Raw genomic sequence first — 21,482 nt, 5'->3', positions numbered from 1 at the left:
TTTGGATATAAAAAGTTCACTTTCTTGGCTTTGGTAAAAATGGAGTAGAAGTACATAGAAGAAAGTTAAAGTCATTAAGAATTTACCAACACCAGAATGAAGTTCGGAGTTTTCATGGATTAGCTAACTTCTATGCATTCAATTTGATTAAGAAGAGAGTAAGCAAGACACCATTACTTGTTTTTGCCTAACTTTGATAAAACTTTTGAGATTGAACGTGAGGCGAATGGTTTGGACATTGTGTTGTTTTAATTTAAGATGGAAATCCTGAATTTTAGATTTAATTCATAACAAATGTGTCCACCCTACTTCTGGGCTCGAGAATTTGTGATCGACTTTGATCATGAAAGAAAGGTTTATGTTAAGGATTATAGCAAACTGAACCATAGTCATGCAAAGTGGGTAGAGTTAGCTCAAATCGAGTGTGGATCACAAATTCTTTTCTTCTCACAAGAAGAACATTGGTTTGTTTCATACACTTCAACCTTTTCAGTCTTTTCTAGAACATTTTTGTGCATAAATATACCTAACAATTCCAATTCACAACACAACCAAACCCTATTCCACCTTCTTTCTTTCTGCTTTCACTTCTCTCTTCATCCAAACCATGGCGACTGCACCTGGATTGCTGGATCCTATGCAGTCATCCACCTTTAAGGAGCAGATGAGAAAGAGACATTACAACGACTACTTTGTCTACGGCAGCATTAACTTCAAACATTTGAATGACGACTCAACTAAAATTGACATTCCAATTCCGAATTACATCTCAGCTATTGAGAGCATCATTACCGCTGCAAATCGAATTACTGATACCGTTCATCGTCGCGTAAAAACCTTTATTATTCTCCGTAAAGTTTGACACTTTCTTTATTTTTATAATGAAATAACGAATAATTATTATCATATTCATGCAGGAAAGCGAAGGTTCATTAACATCTAATGTTGTGATCGAGCCTCCGTTGTGTATTCTTCATCGTATCTCTAGCGAGGTCATTTTTCAATTTTTTAATAACCCTTTTGAAATCTCTAACCAAAATTTCAAAACATGCATAAAAGGAGATCCCTTTTTGTTTCTTACAACTTTGATTTTAATATCATTTTCAGCTTTCGTGCAAGCCTCCCGGGGTTGAAAGTGCACACGATGTTACACAAAAAATCTTCGAAATATTGACAAATTATCCATGGGAAGCCAAGGCAGCTCTCGCTTTGTTAGCCTTTGCAACAGATTATGGAGACTTATGGCATCCCTATCCTTATTCCCATACCGATCCATTGGCTAAATCATTGGCAATTATCAAGCTAGTAGGTATGTTGAAGAAGCATTTGGACTCGCTTCCATACCAACAAGTGCTTCTCAATCCTAACAGTCTCATTCAAATGTGCTTGCAAGCAATCAAATGTATGAATGAGATACGAGAATTCAAAAAATATTATCTCAATGACCCTCTTGAGTTAGCTTCTGCTCTTCGTCAGATTCCATTGGTTACTTATTGGGTCATACACATTATTGTGGTTTCTGGCATTGAGCTATCCAGCTATCTCACCGAAACCGAGTAAGTAATAATTTATCCGTTCATTTTTGCAAATGGTTAGAAATGTTCATTTAATCTGCGCTCCGTATAGACCTGCCTTAAATGAATGAAGCAGAGAATCCACGTGGCTCCGTATAGACCTGCCTTAAATGAATGAAACGGAGAATCCACGTGACTCCGTATAGACCTGCCTTAAATGAATGAAATGGAGAATCCACGTTTAAACACGGGAAATAAGGGGGGAGTGAGAAGAGATTTCTGATCCCTACCCTGTTCAATTTTGGTGTGGGGGGAGTAGGAAGAGATTTCTGATCCCGACCCTGTTCAATTCTGGTGGGGGGGGGGGGGGGGGAAGAGTGGGAAGAGATTTCTGATCCCGACCCTGTTCAATTCTGGTAGGGGGGGGGGGGGGGAGTGGGAAGAGATTTCTGATCTCGACCCTGTTCAATTCTGGTCTCATCTTGCTCTTGAAAATAAATGAAGAATTTCGTGAAGATGAAAATTGAAATATGAGTTGTCTAACGACCCAGATCCACCGCTAGTAGATATTATCATCTTTGGGCTTTCCCTTTCGAGATTACCCTCAAGGCTTTAAAAGTTTGCATACCTCAGGGGATGGTTTCCATACCCTTGTAAATGGTGTTTTGTTCTCTTACCCAACCAATGTGGGACATCACAAGATGGGATGGAGACAGAAAAGACTTCCTCATTCATGTCCTACTCTATAACATCTCTACAAATAGTTGTGATCATGCCGTGATCAAAAGAACATGACAAACCGAGTCGACCGATTTGAGTTTTTATTTAGTTTCTTAATTCATTAAAAATGTTAATTTTTTTTTCCAGGAATCAGCCACAGGTATATTTGAATGAATTGTCGGACAAAATTACGAGTGTACTCACCGACATTGAAAGGCATCTATACGACATCCGAGTTCAGCACGGTGGAATATACTTTATAGCCTTCCATGATGTTAATGTTCGTTAATTAACAAGTGACCTGAAAAATAACGTTAAATTTGTTGTGTTTCTAATGACAGAGGAAGTTGATCTCTACCGATGGTTGGTTGACCACATTGAGCATTTTCACACTAACATTGCATTAGTTGTTTCCAAGCTACTTAGCGGCAAACCTGAAACCAACCCAATAATTGATGGCTCAACTCAAAAGGAGGTAAAAGTTCTTAAATCAAGTAACACAACTATAAAAGTTGATGAACGAAACTTAAAAATGTATGTTTTTACAGGTTGGTGTTCATGAAAGTTTGTCGGGAAAGAACGTGATATTGCTCATTTCGGGGTTGGATATCTCCGAGGATGATATCAAAGCTATTCATAATGTTTATGATGAATTGAAAACTAGAGGCACTAATTATGAGATAGTTTGGATTCCAATTATCCCGGAGCCTTATCATAGAGATGATCCCAAGAGATATGAGTATTTGCGTTCTACAATGAAGTGGTACTCAATCCAGTTTACTACAAGAATATCTGGCATGAGATACATCGAGGAGAAGTGGCAATTTAGAGAAGATCCATTAGTTGTGGTACTCAACCCAAATTCTAAAGTAGAATTCATGAATGCAATTCATCTAATTCGAGTTTGGGAAAATGAAGCTATCCCATTTACACAAGCAAGAACTGAATCTTTACTCAAAAAACATTGGCCCGAGTCAACTCTCCTCAAATTCACTCACCAACCAAGGCTACCAAATTTGGTATGTATAGTACAATCATTCTCTATTTCTTTTCTTTTGATATCGTAAATGTTTAAGAACAATTTAGAACTTCGGATGAAAATTAAGACTTCAATAATGAAAATTTGGATCATCAAATCATTCCAAGTTACTGCTATACCAACTTAGGTCAATATTTATTCAAAGGGTAGTTTTCAAACTTTTATAAGAAGTCAATAAGTTTATTTTATTTTTTATTTTTTAATTGTTTAGACGGGTTTAGATTGAGTTTGAAAGTGTTTAAAATTATTTTTAGAAAGACAATCAAAATAACCCTTAATCTCTTATTTTGAGTTAACCTATGTACTTTTGTCAAACAGATTAAGAGTCAGAAAAGTATTATATTTTATGGAGGAAGGAATCCATCATGGATCCAACAATTTGAAGAAAAAGTAGAAATTTTGAAAAACGATCCTTTGATAATCGATGGGGGTTCATTTGAGATCGTACGCATTGGAAAAGATGCAATAGGAGAGGATGATCCTAAACTCATGGCTCGTTTTTGGAAAGTACAATGGGGTTATTTTATAGTGAAGAGCCAGATAAAAGGTTTAAGTGCAAGCGAGACAAGTGAAGATATTTTAAGATTGATTTCTTACGAAAATGAAGATGGTTGGGCAGTTGTTACGATAGGCTCAGCCCCTTTGTTAGTTGGTAATGGCATTTTGATTTTGAGATTGTTTGATGATTTCCCAAAATGGAAACAAAATTTGCACTTCAAGGCTTTCCCCAATGCTTTTAGAGACTCCTTCAATGAGCTAGCCTTGAAGACTCATGAATGTGATCGAGTTATTTTTCCTGAATTTAGTGGATGGATTCCTATGGTTGTCAACTGTCCAGGATGTCCTCGTTTCATGCAGAAGGACATTGCTTTTAAATGTTGTCATGGTGGCTCTCGTATGTGATCATCCAAAGTGAGTATTATATATCTTTTTATTATCATATATTACTACTACTAACACTATTACGTACTATAAGTGATACCATTTTTGGTGGTCATCAAGTTCTATGCTTATCCGTTGAAATCGAGACATATGATCTTGTCGTTATCATCGATTGAATATTTGTATGATTTATGTTATTTCGATAAAATTATGAAATACTTTATCTTATTACTTCTCATTTTCCTCCCATCTCTTAAATTAGGAAGATAAGTAACAAATCTGTTATTATGAAAATATAAACATCAATATTTTTTTTTTTTTTTTTTTTTTTTTTATGAATTACAACTTATATTTTTTAGTCTATTATATGATGAATGGATGGGATAAATTTCATAACAAATGAATATGCAAACAATAAGTGATAGTTGAATGATATATACCTATTATTATCACTGAATGTGGGTGTTAATATGTCTCGATAACTCAACCAACTCCGACTATCCAACATAAATTATAAGTGATGTCATGGGTATTTTTTTTTCTCAGTTTCCGTCTGGTTGGAAATAGGAAAATTCAATTTGATTAGTTGGTCACATTTTTTTGGTCGGACCAACCCAACCAACCTAAAAATAAGGTTACAATCTAACCTAATTGTACCATATTTTTTTTTAAAAGATTAAGAATAATTAATGTTTGTAACTCCAAAAGGTATTCATTAAACTTGTTAGATGGGGAGTTTCAAAATCTTTTCATAGTTTATTTATTAACATTTTTTACCCATAAAATATATGAAACAACACCCGACGAAGTACGATGACCGTTAATCTAAGGGCATATTTGTTTATGTTTTGAATGGTCTTCATTATGAGATGGTTGTCATTGTCTATGGAGTAGCTTGTTCGATAATGTTCGTCGCAATTATTTACTACGATCGCCTCAAAGGTTTGGTCGGATCTTGATCTTCTTGTATTCGAACCGTTCCTTTACAAGACCATAAGGAAAAGAAAAAGAGAAAGAAAGTCCATTCGAGATGAGTTTAGAGTGAAAAACATAGCTGACTATACTTGATAATCAATAATTGTTCAAAGTTCATCTTATTTGAAGCTTCCGACTCTATTGATAATTGTATAAACATCATATATAATGAAAATTTCTTAGTAAATACAATCAAATTAAAGAGAGTAAATCATATATTTAGCTTAAACACCGGTAAAACAGTCCAAATCCATCGCTAACAGATTGTCTGCGTTGACCTGTTACGTATCGCTGTCAACCTCACAATTTTAAAACGCGTCTAGTAGGGAGATGTTTCCATATTCTTCAAAGAATTACTTTGTTCACCTCTCAAACCGACGTGGGATCTCATAATTCTCTCACTTTGAGAGTCCACCAACATGTTTTTGTCTTTAGCAAACATGCATGACATGAGTGACGCAATATCTACCACTCAAAAGTGTGCATAGATATGAAAATATTATTACTCAACTAAAGAATACCGATTTAAGAATTAGAAAAAGAATTGGGATCGAATGTTAAATCTTCATTGATATTCACGACCTTTAAATAGGATACAAGATACTAAATAATATCTACGAAGAAAATATAAACTAACTAAATCCTGATAATAAAATAAAATATACTGCTATTCAAATTCAACTGATTACGATATCTAAGATATATTTCCTAACTAATATATTCTGTAAGATTACGAATATCATATATTCCATAACTAATTCAAACTAAAATAAGTTGCACTAAATTGTGACAGCCTCCCTTAGTGCAAGCTTATTTCTCAATGACTCCGAGAGCCTTTACGAAAAACTTCAAATTTCACTTTGGTAAGTGTCTTAGTCAATATGTCTGCAACTTGCTCATTAATATGTATTTCCTGCAATTCAACATCCTGCGTTAACACTTTCTCTCGAACAAAATAATCTACGAAGAATTTCTTCCAGCTAGGCTTGCTTATGGACTTCTTAGGCATGCCACCACCTGAATAAGACATTGACAGATCATGTTGAATGATTTCCTTCTTAATAAGTTCCACATCACAGCGATTCAATCGGGTAATCTTCTGAAAAGATCTAATTTTGAGAGCATTTGACAGTTCCGGTCTCAAAACAGTCTTCTCTCCAATGGTCTTAAACTTTGAGGCTTCAACAACTATAAAAGCTCCTTCACCATTTGAGTCCACGTAAAGTCCACCCAAAATATTTGCAGGAGCTTTATATCCTTGGTCAAGGTCCAAGGCATCCTTACTATGATCATCAAGGGCATGCTTTAGCTTATGAGCAAGGGACTCATCTTCTTCAACTACCCAACCATCATGCTCATCATAAGCACTGTCACCGTTGTCACTAGATGCATAATCCTGACTTAAGAGGGTATCAAATCGATCATCTAAAAGCTGTCGAGTTCGTGGCTTATCAACATCATCCTCCACATGGTCAACATCTGCATCCTCAAAAATGTCGTCGCCAAAAGATTTGTTATTAACAATATTCTGGCTTCTTGTCGCCTTCTCAAAATCCTTAGCCACACTAAACTTATTATCCATTGAACCATCCTCCCCTTCTTCACATAAATTTACCTGAACTACGAAATCTTCCTCCAAGTCCTCAACATCAGAACCAAATCGTGATAATTCATCATCATCAAGCAGTGCAGCTATTTCTGGGTCAGACTAGGGCGGAGCATCAGTAGCCGAATCCTGCGAATTGGTAGTTTGATCCAAATTCTCCAAGATGAGAAAATCGTCAGTCTCAGAGGGGAGGTAAAGACCGTCAAGATCGTCAAACGTTAGCTCGACAACTTCATTTTCGTCGAATCTCAAATCCAAGGCCGTGGAGTAAACAGAAGGGTCATCAAGGGCAATAGAATTGAAATCTGAGAAAAAGAGAGAGTCCAGATGCGAAATTTGGAGAGAATCAAACTCAGAAGCGTAAGTAGTGGAATTAGAATTTTGATCACCTGTAGAGACGTCATCTTGATATACGGCTGAAGTCACGTTTGTTGGCTGGTCAAGAACCTCAGTGGTTAAGCAATATTCCCAAATTGGATCTGGAGAACTTTTATTTTCATGTACCGCATTTGCTTCTGATTCCTGCATCTTGACTCGGCAATTTGGTTTAATATGGCCTGGCTTTCCGCAATGATCACACACCACTTTCGCCTGACAATCTTGTTTAAAGTGGCCTGGTTTTCCACACCTGTAACAAGCTTTAAATGGCTTCTTTGACCACTCCTCACTTCTTAATTGATTCCCATTGCTAGATGAAGGCTTTGAATGAAAATTCTGTCTCCTTTGATCTTTGACATACAACACATCTTCTGACTTTCGGGAAAATTCGTTGCTGCTAGTCATTTGCTTAATCAATGCTTCCTGATTGGAAAGAAGATTCTCCAGTTCAATAATTGTAGGCTGATTTGCCCACCCTTGTATTGAGGAAACAAATGGCATAAACTCTTTTCGTAATCCACGAATAAGATAACGCCGTAATCGAGCCTCACTCACTGGCTCCTCAGCATCTAATTCTGAAATTTCAGAACACAGATTTTTCACTTTCAAAAAATATTCTTCAACAGAAAAATTACCTTGAGTTACCATAGCTAGTTCATTCTCTAGAAATTGCAGTCGAGCGGTATTTTTCTTAGTGAACAACTTTTGAAGTGTATCCCATACTTGCTTTGGTGACTTTAAATCACGAACATGATCAATATACTCCTTGCTAATCAAAGTCCGCAAAGTAAACAAGGCTTTTCCGCATTTGATCTTCCATTGTTGGCGTAATTTTGCATTTTGTGGAGTATCGGCTGGAATTTCTGTGTTATCACCTTCAATTAAATCCCACAGATCTTGCCCTTGTAGATAAGCTTCCATGCATAACTTCCAATAACTATAGTTATTGCCAACGAGCTTCTCCATAGCTACACCCATAGAAGCACTCCCACTATTCATCTCGTTGAGTAATAATATCAAACCGTACCAACTTGGCTCTGATACCAACTGACGCAATATCTACCACTCAAAAGTGTGCATAGATATGAAAATATTATTACTCAACGAAAGAATACCGATTTAAGAATTAGAAAAAGAATTGGGATCGAATGTTAAATCTTCATTGATATTCACGACCTTTAAATAGGATACAAGATACTAAATAATATCTACGAAGAAAATATAAACTAACTAAATCCTGATAATAAAATAAAATATACTACTATTCAAATTCAACTGATTACGATATCTAAGATATATTTTCTAACTAATATATCCTATAATATTACGAATATCATATATTTCATAACTAATTCAAACTAAAATAAGTTGTGACAATGAGCACTCAAATAATTGCTTCCTTTGTCTTCTTTTTTTTCTCTCTGTCTTTTCCTCTTTTGCTTTTGCTTTTACTTTTCAATTTATTTAATTAAGATTTTGCAACCAATTATGGAAAAATCTCAAATCTTTAACCCTCTTCGCAACATTCCTTTTGCTTTTGCCTTTTCTTTTCAACTTGTTCAATCAAAGGAGGATTCTACAGACACCCCAACACATGATTGTTTATGAGTCACTGTTAAGATATAAAAAATCCCAATTTTATTTTTTACTCTAACCATTATGACGGTAAGAAAACCATCCGTGAATCGATAGAAATTAACGTGTGAATACTAAAATGTAACATATTGATCTCAAGTACGATAATTCTTACTTGTAACGTTCCAAGCCAGCCTCACGATTTTAAGACACATTTACTATAGAGAGGGTTTAGTCATATTCCGATCAGTGGTTCGACTGATTTTGATACCATTTGTAACAGTCTAAGTCCACCGCTAAAAGATATTGTCAGCTTTACCCCATTACGTATTGCTGTCAGTCTCACGATTTTAAAATTCGTTTACTAGGGAGAAGTTTCCATACCCATATAAGGAATACTTCATTTCCCTCTCCAATTGACGTGGGATCTCCGTACTCATTGAAAAACATGAATTTGAGTCGACTTTTAAGATACTACTTCGATGGATTAACCTAATTTAGGGTTTGGATCAATCCCTAAATTAGATGAAGATCACTCTAACTCAAAATCACAAATAATTTGCTTTGTGAAGTAGAGTTAGGGTTAGTGGTGGACTTGAATTGTTACAAATTATATCAGAGCCGGATACTAAGGGGTGTGCCAGTGAGGACACTAGCCCCTAAGGATGAATCTCACATCCGTTCGAGAGGAGAACATATCCTATTGACTTAATTTGATTTGCTACCATAAAATGAATAATTAGTTAAAATGATTGACTTAGCGGTTAAAAGTTTGAATTTTTACCTTTTTTTTTTTTTAATTACTGAACTAAAAAAATTATGGTGAAGATGTAAAATTTCGATTCCGTTTTACCAAGAACGACAATGATATCGAAAGGAGGCGCATCCAATAAGTTCAAGCTAAGAACCACCCTTGAGAATTTGTGAAAGAGGTGAAAGGGTAAGGTAGAGGCATATATTCCTAACCTTGTGGGTACGATTTGTTTATTGTAAGGATATTAAATAATGTATCCTATAAGATTTTTGGTGTTTCGTCTTTACACAAAGTTGTATTCAAATTCTTTGGTGCTGTGACTGTGAAGACTAATCTCTTAATCATCTTTGTTAGCTCTCAACTTTATACAATCAAAGTCTTATAACTTTCTCATTTTTCTATTTTTTAAATCTTAGTTTACCAAATACTTAGCTTTTGGTCATTGGGATAATGAATGATTTAAAGACTCAGACTTTGTTTAAGATATTCACATTAAAAATTTCTTATGTTTCAAGAAAAAGGTCATAAACATGATCCGAAAAAAAGATTTATACCCTTAAATTTTACAGGTCAAATTGATTATAGGATGGAGGTCGACCCCTTGTGATCAAAGTCTCACAATGACAAGATAAGAAAAAAATCATGGAGGTATAGATGTTTTGAGTTAAACAAAAAGCAACATCCTAAAGTGGATAATATCATCCCATCATAGAGATATGTGGAGGCTCGTGGTTCTTAACAAGAAACAAGGGACAGTAGAAATCATTCATGAATGATAGACTCCAAAGCCCTGAAAATGCTATGAGATGTTAAAAAATGGTTGAAGTTAGTTGAATAGGAGGATGACTATGACTATAGCCGTTGATAAATTTACCAAAGACGAAAATGATTTATTCGATATTATGGATGACTGGTTACGGAGAGACCGTTTTGTTTTTGTAGGTTTGGTTCGATCTATTGTTCTTTTCTTGTGCCTATTTTGCCATAGGAGGTTGATTTACAAGTACAACCTTTGTAACTTCGTGCTATCAAAACTATGTTCCTAACTTAGTTAGGTGGATAGTCATTGGGTGCCAGTGGAGGTTCATCGGATAAGCGATGTGCTGGGAAGAAGAGGAGTTGTGAAACTAGAGAGTTGAATGGTTGTTTGTGAGATCCCACATCGACTGGAAAGGGAAATGAAACATTCCTTATAAGGGTGTGGAAACCTCTCCCTGACAGACACGTTTTAAAACCGTGAGGCTGACAACGATACGTAACGGGTCAGAGCGGACAATATCTACTAGCAGTGGGCTTGAACTATTACAAATGGTATCAGAGCCAGGCATCGAGCGATGTGTCAGCGATGACGCTGGCCCCCAAAAGGGTGGATTGTAAATTCCAAATCCATTTAGAGAGGAGAACGAAACATTTCTTATAAAGTTGTGAAAACCTAGAGCCAAAATGAAATCTAATAAATTGAAATATGGGCTACTCAAATCACGTGTTTCACTAAAGCTCAAATCCAGCATGGAACACAAATTCTTTTCTTCTGACAAGAAGAACAGTGGTTTGTTTCATACACTTCAACCTTTTCAGTCTTTTCCAGAAGATTTTTGTGTATAAATATAGCCTAACAATTTCAATTCACAACACAACCAAACCCTATCCGACCTTCTTTCCTTCTGTTTGCACTTCTCTCTTCATCCAAACCATGGCCACTGCACTCAAGGCACCCACCACTTCACATGGATTGCTGCATCCCAAGCAATCATCCATCTCTAAGGAGGAAATGAGCCTGAGACATTACTCCGACGAACTTGTCACCAGTCACATTTACGCCAAACATTGCGACGATGACTCAACTAAAATTGACCTTCCAAATTACATCTCAGTTATTGAGAGCATCATTACCACTGCCGATCGAATTACTGAAACCGTTCATCGCGTAAAAACCTTTATTATTCTACACAAAGTTTGACACTTTCTTTATTTTAATAATGAAATAACGAATAATTATTATCATACTCATGCAGGGAAGCGAAGGGCGTGTGGTGTATTCAGATGATTCATTGGCATCTAATGTTGTGATCGAGCCTCCACTATGTACTCTTCATCATATCTCTAGCGAGGTAATTTTTCAATCTTTTAATAACCCTTTTGAAATCTCGTAATCAAAATTTCAAAATATGCATAAAAGGAGATACCTTTATGTTTTTTTTTTACGACTTTTATTGTAATTTCATTTTCAGTTGTCATGCAAGGCTCCGGGGATAGAGAAAGCACACGAGACGACACTAAAAATCTTCGAAATATTGGAAAATTATCCATGGGAAGCCAAGGCAGCTCTCACTTTGTTAGCCTTTGCAACAGATTATGGAGACTTATGGCATCTCTATCATTATTCCCATACCGATCCATTGGCTAAATCATTGGCCATTATCAAGCGAGTAGCTACCTTGAAGAAGCACTTAGACTCACTTCGATACCGACAAGTGCTTCTCAATCCCAAGAGCCTTATTCAAAGCTGTTTGCAAGCAATCAAATACATGGATGAGATACGAGAATTCTCCAAATACGATGTCAAGGAGCTTCCTGCGTTGCCAGCTGCTCTTCGTCTGATTCCATTGTTTACTTATTGGGTTATACACACTATTGTTGCTTCTAGAATTGAGCTCTCCAGCTATCTCAGCGAAACCGAGTAAGTAATCATTTATTTTAACCTAGACCTACCTCAAACGGGAGGAAGAATCCACGATTAAATTGAAAATAAGGGAGGGAGTGGGAAGAGATTTCTCCACAACGGGGTCAGAGATAGGGATTATAAGAAATTTCCAATCCCATCTCGCTCCACGAAAACAAATAAGAAATTTCGTGGAGATGAGAATTGAAATAGGAAGCAAGATGAGGATAAAGAAAGCTTCCATGTTCCTGCCTCACCCCGTGACATCTCCACAGTGATCAAAAGAACATGACAAACCGAGTCGATCGATTTGAGTTTTTATTTAGTTTCTTAATTCATTAAAAATATTAATTTTTTTTTTTTCAGGAATCAGCCACAGCTATATTTGAATGAATTGTCAGACAAAATTACGAGCGTACTCACCGACATTGAAAGGCATCTATACGACATCCGAGTTCAGCACGGTGGAATATACTTTATAGCCTTCCATGATGTTATTGTTCGTTAATTAACAAGTGACCTGAAAAATAACGTTAAATTTGTTGTGTTTCTAATGACAGAGGATGTTGATCTCTACCGATGGTTGGTTGACCACATTGAGCATTATCATACTGCCATTCCCTTAGTTTTTTCCAAGCTCATTAGCGGCAGACCTGAAACCAACCCACTAATTGATGGCTCAACTCAAAAAGAGGTAAAAGTTGAAAAGTACACACAAATATCAAAATTATAGTTTATCATATATATATATATCATATTTAATATTTTATTAAAGATTGTTCTTTCATTTATTACTATTTTTATATCTTTGTAATTTATTTGATTATAAATAGAAAACTTTCCCACACAATTTACGTGGGGTGGATTAAGCAAACATTCTCAATATGTTTTACAGGTTGGTGTTTATGAAAGTTTGTCGGGAAAGAACGTGATATTGCTCATTTCTGGGTTGGATATCTTAGAGGACGATATTAGAGCTTTACATAAAATTTACGATGAATTGAAAGCTAGAAACGCTAATTATGAGATAGTTTGGATTCCAATTATCCCGGAGCCTTATCATGAAGATGATCGCAAGATGTATGAGTATCTGCGTTCTACAATGAAGTGGCTCTCAATCCAGTTTACCACAAGAATATCTGGCATGAGATACATCGAGGAGAAGTGGCAATTTAGAGAAGATACATTAGTTATGGTACTCGACCCAAATTCTAAAGTAGAATTCATGAATGCAATTCATCTAATTCGAGTTTGGGAAAATGAAGCTATCCCATTTACAAAAGCAAGAGCTGAATCTTTACTCCAAAAACATTGGCCCGAGTCAACTCTCCTCAAATTCACTCACCAACCAAGGCTACCAAATTGGGTATGTATAGTACAACCATTCTCTATTTCTTTTCTTTTCTTTCGATATCGTAAATGTTTCCGAATGATTTAGAACTTCGGATGGAAATTAAGACTTCAAACAGTGTGGCGGTAATCTATTATGAAAATTTGGATCATCAAACCATTCCAAGTTACTGCTATACCAGTTTATGTCTCGATTTTCATTCAAAATTCTAAAGAACTTTTACTCTAAGGATAGTTTTCAAAACATTTTTTTAAACATACCATTATACAATTTTTTTTTTTTTATTGTTTCGATCCGTTTAGATTGAATTTGAAAGTGTTTAAAATTACTTTTATAAAGACAATCAAAATAACCCTTAATCTCTTCTTTTCAAACAGATTAAGAGTCAGAAAAGTATTATATTTTATGGAGGAAAGAATGAATCATGGATCCAACAATTTGAAGAAAAAGTAGAAATTTTGAAAAGCGATCCTTCGATACTCGATGGGGGTTCATTTGAGATTGTACGCATTGGAAAAGATGCAATGGGAGAGGATGATTCTAAACTTATGACTCGTTTTTGGAAAGTACAATGGGGTTATTTTATAGTGAAGAGTAAGATAAAAGATTCAAATGCAAGCGAGACAACTGAAGATATTTTAAGATTGATTTCTTACCAAAATGAAGGTGGTTGGGCAGTTCTTACGGTAGGCTCAGCCCCTGTGTTAGTTGGTCGTGACATTTTGATCTTGAGATTGATTGATGAGTTCCCAAAATGGAAACAAAGTTTGCGCTTGAAGGCTTTCCCCGATGCTTTTAGAGAATACTTCAACGAGCTGGCTAAGAAGACTCATCAATGTGATCGAGTTATTCTTCCTGGATTTAGTGGATGGATTCCTATGGTTGTCAACTGTCCTGAATGTCCTCGTTTCATGGAGACTGGCATTAGTTTTAAATGTTGTCACGGTGGCTCTCATATGTGATCATCCAAAGTGAGTATTATGTATCTTTTTATTATCATGTTTTACTACTACTAACACTACTACTACTATGTAAAATAAATGATGCCATTTTTTGTGGCCATCTGTGTTTTTCTGTTGAAATCGAGACATATGATCTCGTCGTTATCATCGATTGAATATTTGTATGATTTATGTTATTTCGACAAAATTATGAAATACTTTATCTTATTGTATATCATTTTCGTTTCATTTTCGTTTCATTTTCGTTTCATTTTCGTGTCAGTTATGAACTACCATTTATATGAATATGCAAACAATTGGTGGTAGTTGAATGATAGATACCTATTACTATCACTGATTGGGGGTGTTAATATGTCTCGATAATTCAACTAACTCGGACTATCCAACCTAAATTATAAATGATGAGATGGGTAAGATTTTTTTTTTCTCTTCTCAGTTTGGCTGGGTTGAATTTTGGAAAAGGGAAAAATTCAATTTGATTAGCGGTTACATCTTTTTTGGTCCGGCCAACACAACTAACCCAACCAACCTAAAAATAGGGTTACAATCTAACCTACTTATACCGTACTTTTTAAAAAGATTAAGAGTAATTAATATTTGTAACTGATATTAGTGATGTGTTGTGATAAGTATGATGGTCGGAATAGAGAAGACTTCCCTGTCTCTTTCTACTTCATCCTCCTCACGTTCTTTTGTTTTTAACGTGGGAAGGAGGAAAAGGAAAGAAAAGAAGAGAAAGAAAATAGGGTGGCTGTGACAACAACAACTATGGATGGAGGAAGATGAAAGAATCGAGAAGAGACCAAAATGTTATCAAATTCAAACTTTAAGGATCAAAAGCATAATTTGTCTTAATCGAACTCTCAATTTTGTGTCGAATGGGTCATTAAAATTTTAATTTTGTGTCGAGTTTCAAAATTAATAAATTGTTTATAATAAAAAAAAATTAAGGATTTATTAGTTACAAATTAAATGGAAAGCTCATAGAAGTATACACCAAAACAAAAGTTTAGGCTTCATTTGATATAATCATTTTATCTTTTTATTACTTTTTTTTTTCTTTCTAAAAATTGAACTTACTTAAAATTTCTTGCTTTATTTACCTACTTTTAAATAGTTCATAAATTATGAAAAACAAAATTAAAAGTTGATAAATATATCAACATTTTTTAAATTTTAAATATCTATTTAACGTGAAAGTTGTTTGAAGTTTTACGGGTTCTTAACGTGAAAGGTGCTTGAAGTAAAACCTATATCATACGTTTTTTAAGGTTCAAAGACATGTTTAATGTGAAAGTTCCTTGAAATAACGTGAAAGTTGCTTGAGGTTTAACCTATATCATATGTTTTTTAAAGTTCAAAACCTTATTTAATGGGAAAATTGCTTGAAGTTTAACTTAGATCAAACGTTTTTTTAAAGTTCAAAAACCTATTTATCGTCAAAATTGCTTAAAGTTTGTTACTATATCAGACGTTTTCGAAAGTTCAAAGACCTATCTAACGTGAAAGTTGCTTGAAGTTTAACCTATACCAAACGTTTTCGAAAGTTCAAAAACCTATCTAACGTGAAAGTTGCTTGAAGTTTAACCTATACCAAACGTTTTCGAAAGTTCAAAAACCTATCTAACGTGAAAGTTGCTTGAAGTTTAACCTATACCAAATGTTTTCAAAAGTTCAAAGACCTATCTAACGTGAAAGTTGCTTGAAGTTTAACCTAATGCCAGAAGTTTTCGAGAGTTCAAAGACCTATTTAACGTGAAAGTTGCTTGAAGTTTAACCTATACGAGACGTTTTCGAAAGTTCAAAGACATATTTAACGTGAAAGTTGCTTGAAGTTTAACCTATACGAGACGTTTTCGAAAGTTCAAAGACATATTTAACGTGAAAGTTGCTTGAAGTTTCGCCTATACCAGACATTTTTTAAAGTTCAAAGACCTGTTTAACTTGAAAGTTGCTTGAAGTTTAACGTATACCAGACGTTATCAAAAGTTCAAAGACCTATTTAACGGGAAAGTTGCTTGAGGTTTAACCAATACTAGACGTTTCCGAAAGTTCAAAGACCTATTTAACATGAAAGTTGCTTGAAGTTTAACCTATACCAGACGTTATTGAAAGTTCAAAAAACCTACTTAACGTGAAAGTTGCTTGAAGATTAACCTATACCAGACGTTATCGAAAGTTCAAAAAACCTATTTAACGTGAAAGTTGCTTGAAGATTAACCTATACTAGATGTTATCGAAAGTTCAAATACCTATTTAACACAAAAGTTGCATGAAGTTTAACCTATATCGAACGTTTTATAAAATTGAAAGACCTACTTAATGTAAAAGTTGCTTGAAATTTAACCTCGAGATGTTGGTTGCATTCTCATGTGCATGTGAATCGAGTAATAGTGGATTGTATCGTATGAATAGAAGTAGAAGCATATATTCTTTCCCTTGAGACGACGATTGGGTTATAATTGATGTAATACTTTAATCAATTATCCCCAAGATTTTGCTACTTCTTCTTTATACAAAGTATTCAAATTCTTCGGCGTTGTAACTTTGAAGATTCACTTTGTCCCACAAGAAAAAAGGAAACAATTATGAATTCTAAATGATTCTTCATTCTCTTTGTTACCTGTCACCCTCCCTTATCCATTCTCTATTCCATGCATCCCCACAACTTACATTATTATCACCTTGAATTTACTATATATCTACAAATCATTGACTAATTATTCATAAAACATGTTCTAATCCCGCTTTCTTAAAGCTCTAATTCTTTTCGAGGTTGTTTTTTATGTCTTCTTGTAACGGTACAAGCCCTCCGCTAACAGATATTGTCCTCTTTGGGATTTTCCTTTCGAGCTTTCCCTCAAGGTTTTTAAAAACGCATATGCTAGGGAGAGGTTTCCACACCCTTATAAAGAATACTTGGTTCCCCGAAAAGTATTAGAAAGTTAACGAGTCCTGCTTGTTAGGGATCACGACACTCTACAATGATATGATATTTTCTATTTCGAGCATAGGGTTTGCTTTTGGTTTCTGCAAAAGGCCTCGTACTAATGTAGATAGTATTACTTACTTATAAACTCATGATCAACCTCTTAATTAGCCGATGTGAGACTCTTGTCCCAACAATTCTCTACACTGCTCACATCTCGATATCTATTTTATGAGTTTAGCAATGAGTGAAAGTCGAGATTTGACATAGAAAATCATACCCGTTTCCTAAATAGGGATCTGAACTAAGAAAAGAAGCTCAGATCCAGCTGCACAAATTCCTTTCTTCAGACAAAATAAGGAAATTAGTTAATTTCCTTTAGACTTCTTTGGCATTTTGTCTCTTCTTGAGCAACTCTATGTGCATAAATAGAGGCAGCCAAATCCGACCAACAACACAACCAAACTATTAAACCTTCTGTGTTTTCCTTTTGTGTCTTCTCTTTGCACCCAAACCATGGCTACTTCACTCAAGCCACCCACCGTTGCTTCTGCATTGCTTAAGCAGCCAACCGCCACCATGAAGGAGGAGTCGAGCATGAAATATTACTCGGACGACCTCGTCACAGGCTACATTTACGACAAACATCGTGACGACGACACAACCAAAATCGATCTCCCTCATTACATCTCGGTTATTGAGAATATCATGACTCTTGCCGATCGAATTACCGACGCCATTCTTCGGGTACCACATTTACAAAAAAATCTATTAGTTTTATTTTAAAAGATGTTTTCGATTCGAAATGAAAGATTATTCTCGTGTTTATGTGTAGGGTACCGAAGGACGTCTAGTACCTTCAGATGAATCTTTGACATCTAATGTTTCAATTGAGCCTCCACTTTGTGCTCTTCACAATATCACGAGCGAGGTCATAATTCAAAACATCATCTTTTGTTTTTTTAAATATTTAGAAAGTCATTTAAAACAAGACCCGTTATTAAAGATCTTGTTTTTCAGCTTTCGTGCAAGGCTCCCGGGATCGAAAATGCACACGAGATTACACTAAAAATCTTCGAATTATTGGCTAATTATCCATGGGAAGCCAAGGCAGCGCTCACTTTGATAGCCTTTGCAACGGATTATGGAGATTTATGGCATCTCTACCATTATTCCCATACCGATCCATTGGCTAAGTCATTGGCCATTATCAAGCGAGTAGCTATGTTGAAGAAGCACTTGGACTCACTTCGATACCGTCAAGTGCTACTCAGCCCCAACAGTTTGATCAACAGCTGCTTGCAAGCAATTAAATACATGAACCAAATTAGAGAATTCTCCAAATATGATGTCAAGGAGCTTCCTGAATTGCCTGCTGCTCTTCGTCAAATCCCATTAATCACTTATTGGGTTATACACACAATTGTTGCTTCTAGAATCGAGCTCTCCAGCTATCTTAGCGAAACCGAGTAAGTCGATTTATCTATTTTTTTTCCGTGTTTAATAAGTTCTTAAACTTTCGATTTGGTTTTTTCAGGAACCAATCGCAGAAATACTTGAATGAATTGTCTGAAAAGATCGCCATTGTATTGGCGGTGCTTGAAAAGCATCTAGACGCCATCCGAGAACAATATGGTGGAACATTTTACAACGATTTTTTTTTTTATTGATATCATTCATTCTCAACTTTATATTAACTTTGTTCGTGTTGTTTACGACAGAGGAGGTCGACCTCTACCGATGGCTGGTTGACCACATCGAGCATTATCATACGGACATTACATTGGTTATGTCTAAGCTTCTTAGTGGCAAAATTGAAGCCAAGCCACTTATTGATGGCTCTACCCTAAGAGAGGTCTGTTCTATATCATAATTTTTGGAGTGATTTATTGGTATAAAGATATAATTGTCATGCCTAATATGATTATTGGAAGTGTTTATAGGTTAGCATTCAAGAAAGTTTAGCGGGGAAGAATGTGGTGTTGGTGATTTCTGAATTGAATATCTCAGATGATGACATGAGAGCTCTTCATCAAGTTTACAATGAATTGAAAAGAGACAATAAGCATGAGATTGTTTGGATTCCAATTATCCCAGAGCGTTTTCTTGAGGAAGATCGAAGGAGATATGAGTATCTGCGGTCTACGATGAAATGGTACTCAATGCAATTCAGTACAAGAGTGGCTGGCATGAGGTATATTGAAGAGAAGTGGCAATTGAGAGAGGACCCATTAGTTGTGGTACTCAATCCACAGTCTAAAGTGGAATTTACTAATGCAATTCATTTGATTCGAGTTTGGGGAACCGAAGCAATCCCTTTTACTCATAATCGAACTGAGCTTCTTTTGAGAAAACATTGGCCTGAATCAACCCTTGTCAAGTTCACTCATCAACCAAGATTATTGAGTTGGGTATGTTACTATCATACTATTGTTGTTTTACCTCATTTATTTGTTAATAAGGATTGCATATAGATATTGGCTAAGTTGGGGATAGGGGTATGACTATTATAAGCTAATTTTACGGTTAGGAATCACGTATCTGTTAGATGAACACGACTCTCCCCAATGGTATGATATTGTCCATTTGAGCATAAGCTCTCGTACCAATGGAGATAGTATTCTTCACTTATAAACTCATGATCTTCTACTAAATTAGTCAATGTGGGACTCACTCTCAATAATAATCCTCAACTGCCCACTTTGAGCATAAACTCTCGTGGCTTTGCTTCCAATGTGGGACTCACTCCCAATAATAATCCTCAACAGGATCTCCACAATGGTATGATATTGCCCACTTTGAGCATAAACTCTCGTGGCTTCATATGAATAGAGATAGTATTCCTCACTTATAAACTCATGATCTTCAACTAAATTAGCTAATGTGGGACTCACTCCCAAACAGGATCTCTACAATGGTAGACCATTTTGAGCATAAACTCTCGTGGCTTTGTTTTGGGTTTCCCCAAAAGGCCTCATACGAGATAGTATTCTTTACTTATAAACCCATGATCTTCAACTAAATTAGCCAACGTGGGACTCACTCCTAATAACAATCCTCAACATTTACTTGTTGTATCAGTTCAACCAAGAGAGAAGCATCCTATTCTACGGTGGAAAAGAACCTAAGTGGATTCAACAATTCGAGGAAAGAGCAGAATTTTTGAAAAGTGATCCTCTAGTAATCGAAGGGCGTTCATTTGAGATCGTACGCATAGGAAAGAATGCAAGAGGAGAGGATGATCCTGCACTCATGGCTCGTTTCTGGAAAACACAATGGGGTTATTTCATAATCAAGAGTCAAATAAAAGGTTCAAGTGCGAGCGAAACAACCGAAGACATCTTAAGGTTGATTTCTTATGAAAATGAAGATGGTTGGGCGGTTCTTACTGTTGGCCCAACCCCTATTCTAGTTGGTCGTGGCCTTTTGATTCTAAGATTGCTCGATGATTTCCCAAAATGGAAGCAAATGTTACGCCTCAAAGGCTTCCCCGATGCTTTTAGAGAATACTTCAACGAGTTGGCTGCCAAGACCCACCAATGCGATCGAGTTATTCTTCCAGGATTTAGTGGATGGATTCCTATGATTGTCAATTGCCCTGAATGTCCTCGCTTCATGGAGACTGGCATTAGCTTCAGGTGCTGTCACGGTCGTCCTCTCGGGTGATAATGCCGATTCAACGACCCATATTTTTATTACTACTACTAATAATAAACGCTTATTGCTATTTCTTATTCCATGGTTGTTTATTAGAATCGAGTCCAATAGGTCTCGCTACTAATATAACCTCATGTATTGCTTTGCATTAGTTCTTCAATTTTTTTCTTTTTGGTTCACTTTGTATTTGCTTACATGATCATCTCATGTAAGAACTACATCAAATAAAGGACGTTATTTGGTTGCTTTTCATTTTCATTTGTGTATATTATCACACTATAAGCTTATATAATGCATTCGAAACAAACCCGTTTCATAATATTTTCATATTAATTTTCTAATCTCGAATTTGATTATTTTCTCTCAATTTCTTTATTATGATTTTCAACTTTCTTAAACAAACATGAACTTTTACTCCAATTTTAAAAACAAAAACAAGATTATGAAAATTGATTTTTCAAATTTTGCAAATAATGGT

At 35.5% G+C, this 21,482-nt stretch overlaps 3 protein-coding genes across 3 annotated transcripts; all 3 read left to right on the top strand.

Annotated features, from left to right (window-relative positions):
* Positions 1–555: 555 nt before the first annotated feature.
* LOC111806471 (protein SIEVE ELEMENT OCCLUSION B) lies at positions 556–4,383 on the top strand. Its single transcript, XM_023691807.2, has 7 exons — positions 556–829; positions 918–992; positions 1,108–1,556; positions 2,382–2,479; positions 2,576–2,709; positions 2,783–3,253; positions 3,592–4,383. The coding sequence occupies exons 1-7, from the start codon at positions 608–610 to the stop codon at positions 4,174–4,176; spliced, it is 2,034 nt and encodes a 677-aa protein (XP_023547575.2). The 5' UTR covers positions 556–607; the 3' UTR covers positions 4,177–4,383.
* A 6,696-nt stretch (positions 4,384–11,079) lies between these two features.
* On the top strand, positions 11,080–14,630 carry LOC147789797 (protein SIEVE ELEMENT OCCLUSION B-like). The gene is made up of 7 exons (XM_087129039.1): positions 11,080–11,370; positions 11,459–11,554; positions 11,675–12,123; positions 12,472–12,569; positions 12,666–12,799; positions 13,001–13,471; positions 13,834–14,630. The coding sequence occupies exons 1-7, from the start codon at positions 11,137–11,139 to the stop codon at positions 14,416–14,418; spliced, it is 2,067 nt and encodes a 688-aa protein (XP_086985165.1). The 5' UTR covers positions 11,080–11,136; the 3' UTR covers positions 14,419–14,630.
* Positions 14,631–17,794: 3,164 nt separating this feature from the next.
* On the top strand, positions 17,795–21,256 carry LOC111806470 (protein SIEVE ELEMENT OCCLUSION B). Its single transcript, XM_023691805.2, has 7 exons — positions 17,795–18,094; positions 18,183–18,278; positions 18,368–18,816; positions 18,885–18,982; positions 19,069–19,202; positions 19,291–19,758; positions 20,429–21,256. The coding sequence occupies exons 1-7, from the start codon at positions 17,864–17,866 to the stop codon at positions 21,011–21,013; spliced, it is 2,061 nt and encodes a 686-aa protein (XP_023547573.1). The 5' UTR covers positions 17,795–17,863; the 3' UTR covers positions 21,014–21,256.
* The last annotated feature ends 226 nt before the right edge of the window (positions 21,257–21,482 follow it).

The sequence above is a fragment of the Cucurbita pepo genome, chromosome 12 (genome assembly GCF_057944985.1).
Source record: "Cucurbita pepo subsp. pepo isolate OVF chromosome 12, ASM5794498v1, whole genome shotgun sequence".
In the NCBI taxonomy this organism is placed as follows: Eukaryota; Viridiplantae; Streptophyta; class Magnoliopsida; order Cucurbitales; family Cucurbitaceae; genus Cucurbita; species Cucurbita pepo.
The sequence above is the reverse complement of the archived record's forward strand: the minus strand, read 5'-3'. Positions and strand labels throughout refer to the sequence as shown.